Source organism: Candoia aspera, chromosome 4, assembly GCF_035149785.1.
Source record: "Candoia aspera isolate rCanAsp1 chromosome 4, rCanAsp1.hap2, whole genome shotgun sequence".
Lineage (NCBI taxonomy): Eukaryota > Metazoa > Chordata > Lepidosauria > Squamata > Boidae > Candoia > Candoia aspera.
In genome coordinates, this window is record NC_086156.1 from 80,157,569 (window position 1) to 80,173,044 (window position 15,476).

At 40.9% G+C, this 15,476-nt stretch overlaps 1 protein-coding gene across 1 annotated transcript in view; it reads left to right on the plus strand.

Moving 5' to 3' along the window:
- The window catches only part of KCNH4 (potassium voltage-gated channel subfamily H member 4), a 56,824-nt gene that overhangs the window by 37,596 nt on the left and 3,752 nt on the right, over nucleotides 1–15,476 (plus strand). Inside the window, exons 10-14 of the mRNA XM_063302000.1 lie at nucleotides 604–853; nucleotides 3,242–3,456; nucleotides 7,503–7,541; nucleotides 9,474–9,844; nucleotides 11,641–11,747. Of these exons, the coding sequence (XP_063158070.1) occupies nucleotides 604–853; nucleotides 3,242–3,456; nucleotides 7,503–7,541; nucleotides 9,474–9,844; nucleotides 11,641–11,747 (982 nt within the window). The remainder of the gene's footprint in view (nucleotides 1–603; nucleotides 854–3,241; nucleotides 3,457–7,502; nucleotides 7,542–9,473; nucleotides 9,845–11,640; nucleotides 11,748–15,476) is intronic.

The following is a 15,476-nucleotide window of genomic DNA, read 5'->3' on the forward strand; positions in this document are numbered from 1 at the left end:
ATCCTTAGGAAACAAAGGATTGCTATTGAAATGATACTACTTACTCTTGTGCATCTCTGATTCATTTTAATATGGCTTGTGCAAGATAAATTCTTAGCACAACAGCACATCAATCTTTAGCCTCCTTTAATGTGCCCAGGCCCTACTATCACTTTGCATTATGGTAACTCTGAAACAAACCCTGTCTGGATGATGGAAAAGCTTTCTTTTTTTCAAATATTACTACCTGAACCTCAGCATTTTAAAAAGGTTTGATACAAGCATAATTCAAACCAAGCCCTAGTTTTGGAGACAGCAGAGGTAAAAAATGAAAGTGGGAGACAAAAAGCTTAGAAATGAAGTTTCCAAATCTCAGGATTTAAGCCAAAGTTACAGATACAACAGTGGGCTCTACTTTTGCTTAGAGCAGGATTTCTCAACCTTAGCACCTTAAAGATGTGTGGACTTCAACTTCCACAATTCCCTTGTCCTCTGACTGGGGAATTCTGGGAGTTGAAGTCCACACATCTCAAAGTTACCAAGGCTGAGAAACACTGGTGTAGCAGTAAACTCAATTGGCACCAAACTCCATCCAAAAGCACCCTTCCTGCCTTTTCTCTGTAGCTCCTGCATGACTTCCCAGATGAATTACGGGCTGATATTGCCATGCACCTGAACAAGGACATCCTGCAGCTGCCATTGTTTGAGAGTGCCAGCCGTGGCTGCCTCCGTGCTTTATCCCTGCACATCAAGACCTCATTCTGCGCACCTGGCGAGTATTTACTACGTCAGGGGGATGCCCTGCAAGCAAATTACTTTGTCTGCTCAGGATCCCTTGAAGTCCTCAAGGACAACATTGTGCTGGCCATTTTGGGTAAGGCCCAGGAAGAAGAAGAGGCAAAGCAGCATCCATTTGGGCAAGGAGTGACATTCCCTGGGGCAGGGGCCAATGGGTCCTAAACAATAGTCCTGATTTAGAGCTTATCCTCACTTCCTGCTTATTGTGACACAAAGACACTTTACAAAACATTTTTGAGGGGCATTTTCCTCATGACATTGCCCCCATCTCATCCTAAGCCCACTGCAGAGGCAGCTTAAAGCTGTCTTTCTTTATTCCAGTTTAGAAGTGGTGTTTTCCTGCTTCATCTAATACAAAACCTCCCATGTGGACTATCTATGACACCTTGGGGAAAAACCCGGAGGTAATGCTGTCAGGGCCAGTGATCAGTTGACCTAAACATTTTCTCCACATCCAGTTTTGAGCTCCATGGCTATTTTGGCTTTGATTGCAAGAGAATCCAGACACCTGATCTTTTTCACTTTACACTGAAATATTGAACTCCTTGGAATTCAAAAGACCTGTCAATCAGCAATTCTTCTATTGCTACATCTGATGTTAGGTTTGTGGGTGTGCATGCATTGCAGAGGTCATAAGGTAGGGAAAGTGAGACAGACATCTGTAAACATGGGATCAGGGATGGCAGAGAGAGGAGGCTTTTTATCCAACAAAAGTGATTTATGGAAGAAATGGACTCAGGAGGGGAAAAGAAAGGAAGATCCACAGGCAAAATAGCCATGAGAGCTCTCTGATTTGGGCTCCTTTCCTCTATATTTCAAATCTGCTCTTCTGATCACTCAGACAGATTTGGGGGCGGGGGGATGTGATTTGATATCAATATAGCAATCTCTCATTTCTCTGACAGGACTATAGAACTCTTGGGAATTCGATATTCCAGTGTAAAGAGAAAAAAAAATCAGATGTATGGTCTCTCTCTCAAAAAAGACAAGGAGACTGATAGTCCTGTCAGAAGAATGCAGTAAGTAACAAAAATGAAGCCCATATAAATAAAAAATAAAAAGTAAGGCTTAAACTCTCAATGTTCAGGGCACAACTGGTGGCTGTTTTTCCCACCAGCTGGTGACAGCTGGAGAGGACAGTAAAGACTGCTCTGGAGCTATCCAGCATGAAATTGTGTGAAGGCAGCAACACTGCCTGGCTTGTTGCCGCGGTGTGATTAGGGTAGGCTATGTTGGCTGTGTCGACAGCACAGTTTATGTCAATGTACTTTCCTCCTGATTCAAGGACAGCAGGAAAGCACATTAATATGGCCATGAAGAAGACTTACAGAATGAGTACCTGTGTGATGAGCTGGGTTGCTAGGGAGTGAAGTACAGCAAATGGTTAAACTATGGGTGTGCTGTTTGGCAAAACAAGTGGGAGCAGGTTATCCATTTCAGACATTTATGTTCTCTAACAAGTACAGGAACTGACAGAACAAGGCTTGGGAAATTTGTATGGTTTTAGAAAAGTCAATCAAAAGAGCAAACGTGAGTGGCTTGTTGGTCATATACTGTATGCAGTAGTACCAGAGATGGATATGTGAATCCAGCCTATTAGAGCTTATTCAATAACCATAATTAAGTAAAGTATAGCTAGCATGATATGTGGACCTAGTCACCACCTAGCAAATTTGGAAGCTTAAAGTCACATTCAGAATTGGTTCTGAACACCAGCAGTCCCTAGATGTGTTGAGGGCTATGCACAAAATTTCTAGCCAGCATTACCAGGTTGGGGAAGGAGCCAGATTTAGGGAAGTCTGCTCTATACTAAGAGAGGGTCAAATTATTCTACCCAAGTTTTCACTGATTTGGGGATCTATTATGTGGAACAAAAGACTAATGCTATCTAAGGAAAATTTGTTTCCTTTTTTTTCTTTCTTTCCTGTTTCTTTTCCTTTCTCTTTCTTTTAAAAATAAAACTGTAATAAACAATTCCCACTAAATGTAAATGCTGAATGTACTGTAAACCTGATAGTGATCGAAGGGAGAGGTGGGAACTAAGAAAACGGGCAATTTATAGTTATTATAATTATTATAAAAATCCAAAACCTTGAAAAATCAGAAATAAAGAAAGAAGAACAATACAATCCATCCTCAACATGCAAAATTCTCATTCCAAAGCCCAGACAGTGTCTGCTTTCATACTTTGTGACAAACTGTGGTTTACTCAACTATGGAATGACTTAGCAACAGTGGCCTAGGCTCCCACATTACATGAGGTCATAAACCGTGATTTACATATTACAGAGGATCATCCAAAACACTAAGCGAAAACCAAACAAATTATTTGATGGCTTTGCATAACCTGTGAGCCACTCATTTTGTGACTTGGAAAGAGTTTGAGTATACAAAGGCAGGGGCAGGAATGGCCTCCCTGCCTCCCATCCCATTCATACATACCTCAAACCTTGACTTTTTGTAGGTAAAGGAGATCTCATTGGTGCTGACCTGCCCAGTAAAGACCAAGTCATCAAGACCAATGCGGATGTCAAGGCACTGACCTACTGTGACCTCCAATACATCAGTCTACGTGGACTCTTCGAGGTTCTGGAGCTGTACCCTGAATATTCCGCCAAGTTCATGGCAGACATTCACCAGGACCTCACCTTCAACCTACGTGAGGGTAGTGAAATTGAGGTAGGTAGATATGGATGACATTTCCTTGTGCCTCTAGCCCAGTGTTTCTCAACCTTGCCAACTTGAAAATGTGTGGACTTCAACTCCCAGAATTCCCCAGCCAGCATGCCAAGATTGCCAAGAACTTGAGAAACACTGCTCTCGCCCTTTGCCCTGGCACAGTCAGTCACTCCAAGGGGAGGTCATTTGACTTGTTCAGGAATCTTCCTTGTCCAAGCCAGAGAATCCTTGCTCCCAGCCTGACAGCTCTGGAAGTGCTCTTGTGTGTGCAAGGGAAAGGAGGTTCTCTGCATTACATTTTGTCTCTATCCCACAGCCTTAGTGGGGACTGGAAGTAGAACAGGAAGGGGGGATTCAATTTGACTCCATGTCAACTCCAGTGTAGTTACCACAGTTGTTTAGACCAGTGTTTCTCAACATTGGGAACTTTTAGATATGTGGACTTCAACTCCCAGAATTCCCCAGCCAACATGCTTGATTGCTATTCTTCCCAATCCAACAAAATGTTGGAAAGAAATTACATATATTAAGCCCCTTTCCCTCCTGGTCATGTAACCCAGAGCAAGGAATGTGTAGCCCATCCTGTTTCCCCATGCGTGCATTTACAGATACCGACTCAAGATGCAGGGAGAGCAGGAACACTTGCAGATGCAACACATTACTTCGTTACATGACAGAAAATGCAGATACTGTACCTGCTACAACCAAGGCCTGGAAAGGATTCCAGAAACCATGCTTGGCATAACTTTCCTTCCCTGTTTGGGAGGCAAGAGTGCTGCAGGGCTGGCAGAAGCACATTTGATGTTGCCCCTACACCTGAACATAGCCATATAGGTTATATGGTACCCTACTTTTTTTACAATCTCCCTTGCATTGCAGGTCAGGACAGGCAGCAAGCACAATAGGTTAACAGAGTTTCTAGTAGACTACCCATAGATGGACAGTGACAGAACCAGCCCTGTTATGTTACAGGAGAACCTGTCTGCCTAGAGCAGCAACATGGGATGCAGGGTACTAAATGTAGGCAGGACATGATGTCTGAATTATGCAGGAAGTTTTTTTAAAAATATGGGTCACAACTGTGCAGAGGGGAGGGAGCAAAAATACATTTTGTTTAGGCTCTACTTCAGGCAGCACATTGTCTTGATCCTATATTAGCAGGTGGGTTAAACTAGGCCTAAATTTTGTAGGCCCAGTTTATAGAATGACTGGAGCAGTGCGTACTGTATTCCATGACTCTATTTAAGCACAGAATTCAGGCCGAGTTCAACATTTTGAGAATGTCAGGTGACTCTTGTTTAAATACAAATTTTACCTAATTAAAGCTGCAACAGTGATTTTAATTATGTGAATGGGGTAAAATCTCAGAAGTGAAGGAAAAGAGAGACCTGATAATCTGGGAATGGGACTTCAGGTCCTTAAGTACTGTATCTCTTTGTGCTGCCATTAACAGAATCTGAATCAATTCCACAATTTAACAAACCCCCAAATATGAACTTTTGATGCAAGATGCAGGATTTTACCTATGGGAGCATTTGCACATACCCCAAAGCAGAATTAGAAAAGCTCTGTGTCTGAACATCTAAATCTCAAGTCTCTCACACAGCAGGAGAGTTTACAACTCATTTCTAGGAAATGCCTAAGACTCTTTTGCTGAGGGTAGAATGACCTATCTAATCAATGGGAATAGGTCTCTTTACATACAGTAGATGATCAGAAAAGCCTAAATAGGTCAGAGAGTTTTAAACATGGGTTAGTTGGAAGCATATGGAAGCATTTCATGTGGTTTTTATTGTAAACTGCCCAGAGTCACTCTCTGAATGAGATGGACGGTGACTAAATTTGAAGTATGAATAAAATATAAATAAATAAATCATTGGAAGCTGTACGTAAAGTACATAGAATTTTCTTGCGGTTGCTCTCAGCATATTGGTATTCCAAGATGAGTACTGCCTGTTGTCCTGACAAAATGACAGGGCCAGGAGTTCCTAACTGGTTTTGGCCAATGGGCATATTCTGAATTTGAGGAGCTTGGGGTGGATCTATCTTGCTCGCCCTTCCCTCCGTCCAACAAATATTAATTGTAGGTCACCTACTCTACAGATTGTAGGCAGTGGAATCCTAACACCATCAAAACAGAGAAGATGCATTACCTCACACAATTCTACTCCTCCCCAGGCAGTTGTTGCCAGATCACTAGCACCCTCTCCTCCCAAAGGCTTGTCGGAAGGGAACATTTTGCACTGCCTTCTGAAAGGCAGAGAAGGAGCCACCCTCGCCGTTGGGAGCAGGCTGTTGGGAAGGTTTCCTTCCAAGCACCCTCCCCACTAACATCTCGAGGGGAGGATTCTCAGACTACTTTCTCAGCCAGAAGATTGTGGGCAGCAGGTTCATCCAGGATCAGGCAATCCCAGAAGTAGCCTATTTTGCTTTGCTGTATATCAGGTCAGTTTTCCTTCCTCAAAAACTAGGTGGTTGTATTTTTAGAGCTCTCTGTAGCAGGAGTTTAAGCCCGTAGTGATTTTTAATTGATCAGTGCGGCCCTTTTCCCTCTACAAGTTGTGCAGGACTGATCTAGAGCAACCCTCAACTGGCAACTTCCTCTCTCTAATGTTTTGATGTAAGAAATGGACATTCATCTCTCCCTTGACCTGTCTGGCATGGTGGTAGGGTACACTTTTGTGCCCCCAAATAACAGAGTATTGCTATCAGGCTCTTGAGTAGGAACAAGAGCAATTGGGGAGAGAAGAGAAAACCTGTCCATTTGCAAGCAGGAAGGGAAGATTGGTGATATAGAAGTCCTGCTAAGACATTATTTCACTTAGGATGAACGCACTTGGGGAAGGAGTAGGGTTAGCATTATGGCAACTTCAATCTAGGCTTGTTCAACAGAGCAGAGAAACTCTGTGTACAGTACATTATTATGAACATACAGAACCTCTGTGGGAAGGACAGAACTTAAACCATAATTGCTGCTTCTACCCTCTAAGGATGCGTGGATTAGTAGAATTCCAGTCTGATTTACTGCCTTCACTAATAAGGCACTATTTTAGGTGATCAATTGTTTTTACTGAATATTTCTTTTTAAAAAATCATTTAAACAATTTCTTGTTCTCTGGTGACCTGAAGCGAGGAAGTAAAGCAGAATTAGCTGGCCAAGACTAGTGGTTGTTATAATTGATTTATATTTTGATATATATCTGACATTTCCATATAAGCAGGATAATCAAAGCAACTTCTAGCACAGTGTTACTCATGCTGTAAGACCCTAGTCCTGAAGCAGCAATATTCTAGCTTCTGGTGGTTGTCCTATTGGCCAATTATGTCACCTGCTCTCTGTTCAGCTGGTAGCTGTTGGGTTCCCTAGACCAAACTCACATAAATTCTCAATCCTCTAACTTCACACAGCTTAATTTAGGTGCTAGGCTCAGACTTATGTATTTAAGGTAAGGCTGAGCCTAACACCCAAATTAAGCTGTGTGAAGTTAGAGGATTGAGAATTTATGTGAGTTTGGTCTAGGGAGCAGCTAGATAACGTTGATCAAGCCACATGGAACAGCTATTCTCTTTTTTGAGAGGCTGCAATTCCCATCTTATGCCCACAGTTGTTTAAATCTGTTCCTTCTTCTTCCTACCTTTCCCATGGTTTAACAGAGTCTTTATCGTGTGCCTCATGGCCTTGAAACCAAGCGGTTGTTGGCATAACTGACATCTCTGCCCTGAGTACTGCTGGTTCTCAGCTTATCTCTTGCAACAATTGTTGCATCACTCAGTGCAAGAAATTATCTAGATCTGCCCTGAAAACCATTGCTGTGTTATTTGACTTCTAGGTGATGACTTTGAAGTAGCTTATATTGAAGAAACTGATGATGCTTGTTAATTCAGGCGTAGATGACAGCAGCCATGGGCAGAAAAGAGATTGCACAGCCTACCAGTGCCAAAACCCAAAATGCCCCCCGCCAAAAGAAGTATAGGTTTGTGAAAAGTGATTAACTTGCAGCATTGACTAACCCTTTTCATGTTCTTGTCTTTGTTTTTCTTTACAGGGACTTCTCCGATTTTCCAGATCCCCACGTTTATCCCAGGTAATTTGAATTTTATGATGAGGAAGAAAAGTAGGCAAAGTTTCTTGACTGGACTATGATGAATTTGGGGGAATATATGGATGAGAAGGAAATTCTAGGCTGGGAATATTGGGAGTTATAGTCCAATAAAATTACAGAATTGATATTTAGGCACACTGGCATAAATATAGTGAAACTGGAGCAGTAACCATCTTGGACTAACAGGTACAGGAGACCTGGTGGGCTTCCCCTCTCTCCCCTTGTAATACGTCTTCACTAAACCTGATCACCAGGATAGAACTATCATATCTTGGCTACAAAAGTCTGGATGACCACTAGATGGCAGCAACATTTCTGTATCTCTTTGCTGCCATGTCTAATGAACACCTGGATATTCACAGCCCAGTCATGGTGGCCCAAGTTCACAGCCACAGCAGGAGCCATAGTAGAAAACCCATGCAGAAGGAAGAAGAGAACAAGTGATGGAAGAGCCACCACAGCTACCACCTCCTTCTCTGCTTTTGGTCCAGTCAGTTGTCACTAACTCTATGGCAGAAAGCAAGTAGAAGGGGGAAAGGAATATTTTGGGGGACTGGGGATATGAGGGGAGACCCTCACAGGCTTAGGTCCATTATTGCTGTGGTGACAGAGGGAATGAAGGGATGGTGTGACTTTCTTCTTCCATCTCCTTTGCCTATCCTCAGTTGCATTGGCTATGGGGATACTCAGCCTTGAGCAGTCATACTGGGGGCAGTGGGTGTTTGAGAGGTTTGCTTTGCAGCCCAGAGAATTCTACTTAGATTCCTGTCTAGGCCATTAAATTCAAATCCTTGTCAGTGCAGAAATTCAAATTAAAGTCTCAGTGCATCTGAAGGGTGCCAAGTTGGAGAATCATGATTTAGGGGATTTTCAGGCCTGATGGACAGATACCTCAGGCTGTTGGGAACTAGTAGTCCTGTGACACATAGGGATAACCTGGAAACCTCCTGTCAGATTAACCTACACAGATGAGGGTGAGCAGATCTGGCATCTTTATATCAAATGGTGACATGGGTTTGGTCTTTTGATGTCATCTTACCCACATCTGTCCATGTGTTGTGAGATTAAGGAGTTACATGGACAGACTCAACCATAGTTTCAACTGGGAAACTGTGAGCATCCTAAACCAAGCCAAATCCAAAAACGCCCGAGAATTCCTGGAAGCCTGGCACTCAGACAAAGCAGCCATCAACAGACACATAAAGGTAAACAACATTTACATACCATTCAAAAGAGACAATAGAAAAGCCAAAAGACCAGGACACTCCCTTGCCAGCAATCAACACTCAGATATGCAAAAATCGACACTAGGATTAACACCAGATGAACCATCAAACAGCACAATACACCCTAATCAAGGAACTATTAACTCAGTCAATCAACCAAGCAGTAAACAACAGCCCAATCAAAGAACTCCCAAGGAGAGAACAACACCCCCACCCAACAACACAAGCAGGGCAAGCCACAGTATATAAACTGAGAGCAAGGCCCACTCCCTCTTTGCACTGAAGATGTTGCCTAGTCTGGCAATGAAATGTCTCCAAGAAAACAACAAGGCTCAGAGAGCACCAAGGACTCCACAGTTCAACCCTGAGCTACAAATATTCGCTTCGAAAGTAAATACCTTCTAGTTCACAGTAGCTGGGTTCTGGTTACTGGGTTAATCAATTTTCTGGTGTCCATAGTACACTGAATATAAACTAACCAACTGGGCTTGTGTTTAGCCAATATGTTAAGCCACACAAGAGCTATCCAAGGTTAACAAATGCAGTCTTTTGAACTTTAGCAAATTGGTTAAGCATGTTCCATGAACCCAGCCAGTGTGTCAGAGGAATTTAAAGTTATTTAAACTTCATTAGTCTAAAAATTCTTCTTCCTCCTGAGCCATTGCTTTCTTTCTTTTCATTTGGCCAGCCTCATCTTCAAAGTTGTGCTGCTGCCTCTGAGAAGACCCTACCCTCCATCCACGAGTACAGTGAGGACTCCGAGGATTTCTTTCAGCCTTCACCTGCCACAATCACACGCCGAAAAATCATGTTGCCCAACCTCAACAGCCCAGTAAGGCGGGGCTCCCTCAGCAGTCTTCTGGGAGATGATCTGCGTCAGTTCTCAGCCCTGCGGAGAACTTGTCGGTCTCCAGCCCGCTGCAACCGGGTCCACAGCCCTTCTCCACGATGCCGCCAGGAGGAGCAACACTTTGACAGAGAGGGCCACAGTGGCCGGAAGCCTGGCAAACTCCTCATTCCCTCTCTCATGCACTGTGGGCCTCCAGACCTCAGCCCCAGGTAAGAGGTCTTCATCATGGTCCTTGATTTAACCCATGAAACATATATAATACAGCATATGCTCTCCAGCATACATTCCATTAGTATGGGTTGGTTATGTACAAGAGATTTGATCCATGAAGTGTGCCCCAACTACGAAGTTCTGTTTTGACCTCAGCTAACGGCTTACATTTCTTTAGTTTTAGGAATTTTGGCCCAAATCATGATCTAAATCCAAATGTTTGTATTACCTGTTGACTTCCAAGGTTGCTAAAAATAGTTTGGCCAAACTGATTTCAATTTCTAGGGAAAATCATTCCAGAGATGTAGAATGCCAAATGACAGATAAATAGGTGAAAGGGCTTTTGTACTAACTGCATTTCAATTTTTATTTTATTTTTTTAAAGGGTGCTACCTACATTTTTTTAGCAGAATTGGAAGAAATTTACAGGCATAGTTGCCCCCTTCTGCAAGGATCAAGCTTGTCAAGATTAATTTGGATAGGTTCAAGGTCTTTTATGAAAAAGCGGGTTTTACAGTTAGGAGGGGGTTATCGAAAGAGAATACTCTCATGCAACTTTGGGGGAAAGATTGTTATGAGAATGAAATATGACAGAAGTAGCCCTAAGAAGCCTTCAAAATTTCAGAAGATGTTGTTGTTTGTATACGAAGTACAGTAATCGTATATAGTGGGAAGGGTTTTATCATTTCCCATTTCTATGGTTTTAGTTGGCAGTTTATATGAAAATGGCACATTTCAATCAAGCTGATAGAACTCATAAAGAACACTCAGGTTGACTGGAGAGCCCTCATAAACTCATTTATAACTTAGCTTACTCAAGGAAATACACCACCCTCTTCTGCCTTCTTCCACTTCTGATTGGGACATTTTCCTTATATGAGCAGCTTAGCAGAAAAGGTGTTATTTTTCAGATCTGTTTCTGTTCAAATTTCTAGATCACTAACAAAGCATCAGGAAAGTTCAGAGTTGGATCTGGAGGGAGCCTACTAAAAATGTGGCTGTCAAAATTTGTGATCTGGCCAAATGCCATGCATACCCCTGGTATATCATTCTCTAAGGTACAGATGAGAACTTCCTTGAATCAAACTTAATTCCTGGTGGCTTGATGGATATGCTGATGTACTTTTCTTGGCAACAGAATGGAAGTGGTTCGCCACTGTCTGCTTCAAAGATATTTTTTTAACTTCCCAGTCTAGCTACAGCCCTGGTGGTTTCCAGTCTAGTACTAGCCGTCTCTGTTTTTGCTTAGCTTTTTGAAATCGGCCAAGGATGATTAGGTGCTCCTGTGTAGCTCCTGTTGATTTCATTCCTGATCAAGTCCTTTAGGTCACATTCCACTTTAATTAGCAGGAGAAGGTGATTGTGCCATTTGGATTTTCTGCCACATGCATCAAATATCTTTGGCCAGCATTGCCTGGATTATAGTTTTTCATCTGTGTGTGTGTGTGTGTGTGTATACAAATATGTGTATGTATATATGTGGGTTTGTGTATGCATGCCCACATTTAAATTGCCCACATATGAATAGGTAATTTTTCCTCAGTGGATTGTATATTATGCAGGTTTGGATAATATATTATCCATTTGTTTAGCAATGCAGATCAGAGTTGCAAATCAGTCTTGTTCATTTTGTCCACAAGGGCAGAACACAAGTTGCCATAGGGAACTCACAGGACATAATGGAGAAAGGTGGCTTGTGTTCTTTACTCTCAACTTCTAGTTCATAGAGAAAGAGCTTCTGAATGCAGAGGCTTTATTTTTTGTCCAATAGCTCTTGCTTGCTTCCCTGTTCTAGAATTGTTGATGGCATTGAAGATGACAGCGGAGCATCAGAGACACAAACATTTAGTTTTAACATGGAACAACCCCAGCAGAGTTTGGTGCAGAACCCTACGATATCAGGTAACCTTGACAACTGAGGAGAGGGTCTTTACAGATTCTTTACAGGTTAGAAGCTACTTATCCATTCACCATCAATACTCATTTAAAAAGTGACTTGTAGATTATTGATTATTTCTACTGAGCTCAAAAGAACACCACCACAACTCATTTTCAAGTAATCAGATTAAAACTAGTCCCCTCTAAGCTTGATTTTATGTAACTGTATTTTGGCAGTTTACTTGTGAAGGCTCAGCATAATGTTGGGAAGCCTCAGATTTTGCAAAAATGTTGCATCTCAAAATGTGCTTGCCTTTGGGAAATAATACATGAACCTATACACAAAGGACAGGGTATTAGAATAATGAAGAAATGTTGTACAATATATTAGTTAGACAAGTTCAGATTTTTTTTTAAAGAGATATGAACAGTTTGACTGTATTCTTTTGCCTTTTCTTTTGCTGGTGAGGACACACGAGGAAGTATTCAATTAAGTAAACTGAAGCTAATTTGAGAAACTACAGTCAATAACTTTGGAAACAGCCTAATTATTAAAATAACCTCTAAATATGGATCATTTCTGGACTAGGCTGTTAACATGCATCTGTCCTAGCTCAATCACAGAATTTTAAATGAGTTCAGAAAACATAATTTCCTTTTGTAAATCTCCCATGTTTTCCCAATCACCTTTCATCTTTCTTTTTCATTAACTCCTCCCATTCCCAAATCCACTAAGAAGAAAAAAACATATTGTCTATATAGATGATTTTGATTAGCAATGCTAAGATCCCAAAATCTGGAATCATCCATGTGATGGGTATGGGCAAATTTAGGGTGGGGCGGGGCTGGGTTTGTATTTTTTTTTCTTTCTAAAGTTTGGCCTCCAATGTTTTCAGGAAACATAGTACTGATCTTGTATTGTCACCAGAGGTGGAGTGTATCGGGTGAAAATACTTGGCCCTAAATGCCATAAGGGCATTTAGACTAGCAAAGCCTTAACACTTCTATTTTAGCCCCTACAAATGTGAAAAATCATCCTACTGAAAATCAGTGATTTTCCACCAAATTATGATGGGTAATCTTGACGGCAGTTGGGTGGGTGGGACAAAATTGGAACTGGATGGACAATGGGTTGTCCGAATCTGGCTGATTTTGAATCTTTTCAGCACTGCTTCACAGATCTGACAAAACAGAGAACTATAAGTAATTGAAGACTTTCTAGACATTCATTTGCTTGGAAAGGGAGAAACCAAAGGCTTATACAGCCAATTGTACTTGACTTATTCAGCTAACTCTCTGTGTTTGCTGCTATTGTGAACAACAAAAACAGGAAGAAAAATGATAGTCATGCTTAAAAATGCATTAATGCAAGCTAAAAACCTTTTGGGCTTAATATTAAAAATGAGGGGTAATTAGAAAGCTGAATTCTACATATTTGTCAGTATCCTTACAAAACAAAATCAAATGAAACTGACAAATATCAAACTGCAGCAGCAAATATGTGACCCAAACCTTTTGGATTTTATATAAAATGTGAATTGAAGAACTATTCTTGCCAAACAATTTTCATGGATGATCATTATAAATGAACTAATCATGTAGAAAATAAAATTGACAAAAGCAGACAACCCAATCCTCTATTCCCCAGCCACAAACCTCCATCAAGGCTTACCCATTAATTAGACTTCAACGTACTGTAAGTGGCAATAGCCAAAAGTGGTCCTCTTTCTCCTCCGTTCTTATGTATGGAACTCAGCAATACTGGTCAGTAACTCCTTATGGCAAGCCTTATAGAAAAAGAATACTTCTATTTCCATGTTCATTGTTATATAAGCACCAAAGCCTTTTGATCAGCATCAGTTGCTCTGTCAGATCTATCAAAAGGCATCTGGTTGATGAAATTACATATTTTAAACAGTAGGCTTAAAGAGTTTATTATTTGCATAATATTTGTTTTTATATAAATGTATTTTTTACCCTCTTCTTGTGATTATGGTTTCTAATTAGGGGAACATTTTCTGATTGTTTGTGCTGTCCTAAAGAACCTCAGAGTAGGGTGTGCATATTCGTGAATTTCAAGAAAGTTTGGAGAAAAGGGTCCTATTTAGAGCCACCCGAAGTTCTTCCCCATAATTTGAATATTGCACTGGTTTTTCAGTCTTGTGCTCCTATCTGATTCTTTGTCAAAGTTATGTCAAGTTCCAAGTCCCAGAGTGAGCTCTCTTGATTTAAATAGCAGGCCAGGAAAAATCTCATATATCACTGTTCTTACATTTTGGTGAGAAAAAGCTTTCATGAATTATTTCATCCTTGTAGCCCTTCTGATTTTGTTTCTAAGTTACTATTATTAAATGAAATACAAAAATAATAACCAAAATTGCAGTGGGCAGTGTTGCCAGATGACTTCTGTTATACAGTATAGTCTGCTTGCTAATTGGCACTAATAGGCCAGTGACATTTCTAGAACTAGAGATCAGCTGGAACTCAAGAAGCTTTAGCAATGCCTTTTCAATGGCTGAATGGTACTGGCAGTTTTCAAGTTTAAATAAGCACTAATGGGTAGGGCTAATTGATACGAATTACCCCATATGCTCAGGTTGGGGCTGTAGAACAATGGCTTGAAAATAGCTAATAAAGTTGTCTGAAGTCTGTTTCACAAGTGTCTGGTGTGGGTATGCAAGGATACATTATTTATGTTCTTTACTTTGGGAATGCTACTTTGCAGGCTAGTACTGTTGGACTCTTGACTAACATTGTTGAACTCTTTTATACCTTTAGTCAGTTCCAAGAAATTGTAGAATAAATAAATGGAAATGCCAAAAGGATATACCAGTTTGCAGTGAGAAATAATTTAAACTGAACTGCAGTGCATAATAAGGAAAACTATGAACATATGATCTACACATCTATATTCAGTCTGTGGTCTAGGTCTTCACTACTGATAGGCAACTTCAGCACTTCTGTTCTCTCTTCTAGGTTCTTTATCTTTAAATGGGATTTAGATTAAATTGTTCTTGAAATAGAAGAAGTCATCAGGCAGACGTTTATCCTCTATAAAATAGGATATAATGCCAAGTTAGCCTAGCATTTCCCACCAGGAGAAATAGGGAATATAAGTAGTAATAAATTGCTATAAACTAGATTTGCTTTCCCCTAACCTGGTGCCCTCTAAACATATTGGACCTAACCTGGTGCCCTCTAAACATATTGGACCTAACCTGGTGCCCTCTAAACATATTGAACTTCTACTTCTATGAGTCCCCAGCCAGCATGATCTTGACTCCTCCCCATTAAAGAAGTGAAATCCAGGTATGCAGATTGACCTGCTTGACATAATGTACATGGGGGTTGTGGAATCCAGATTTTCTTTGCAAAGACTGAATCTTCTGTCCAGCCTGTATCACTTTTTGCTGCAGGAGGAGGCTCACATGACTGAAAGCTCTTCTATCTCTCTCCCACCCAAACTTCAGTTCTCCATCAGAAAGGAAACTGGCTCTGTAACATTCTCTTCTCTGCATAGAGATTTAGATTTTGAATAGAGGAATATCCATTCCTGCAAATCCCTTCCAAAGCTGACATGCTGCCATCCAAAAAAAAAAAAGGCTTACCTCCTGTGTAAGCCTTATGTTTTCTTGCTGCATCATTTTTTTTATTAAAAAAGAATTAGCACAGAAATATAATATAAATATAAATATAAATATAAATATATACAACCCATGTTTAGATGTCCATTTCAGTATAAAGAAAGAAATC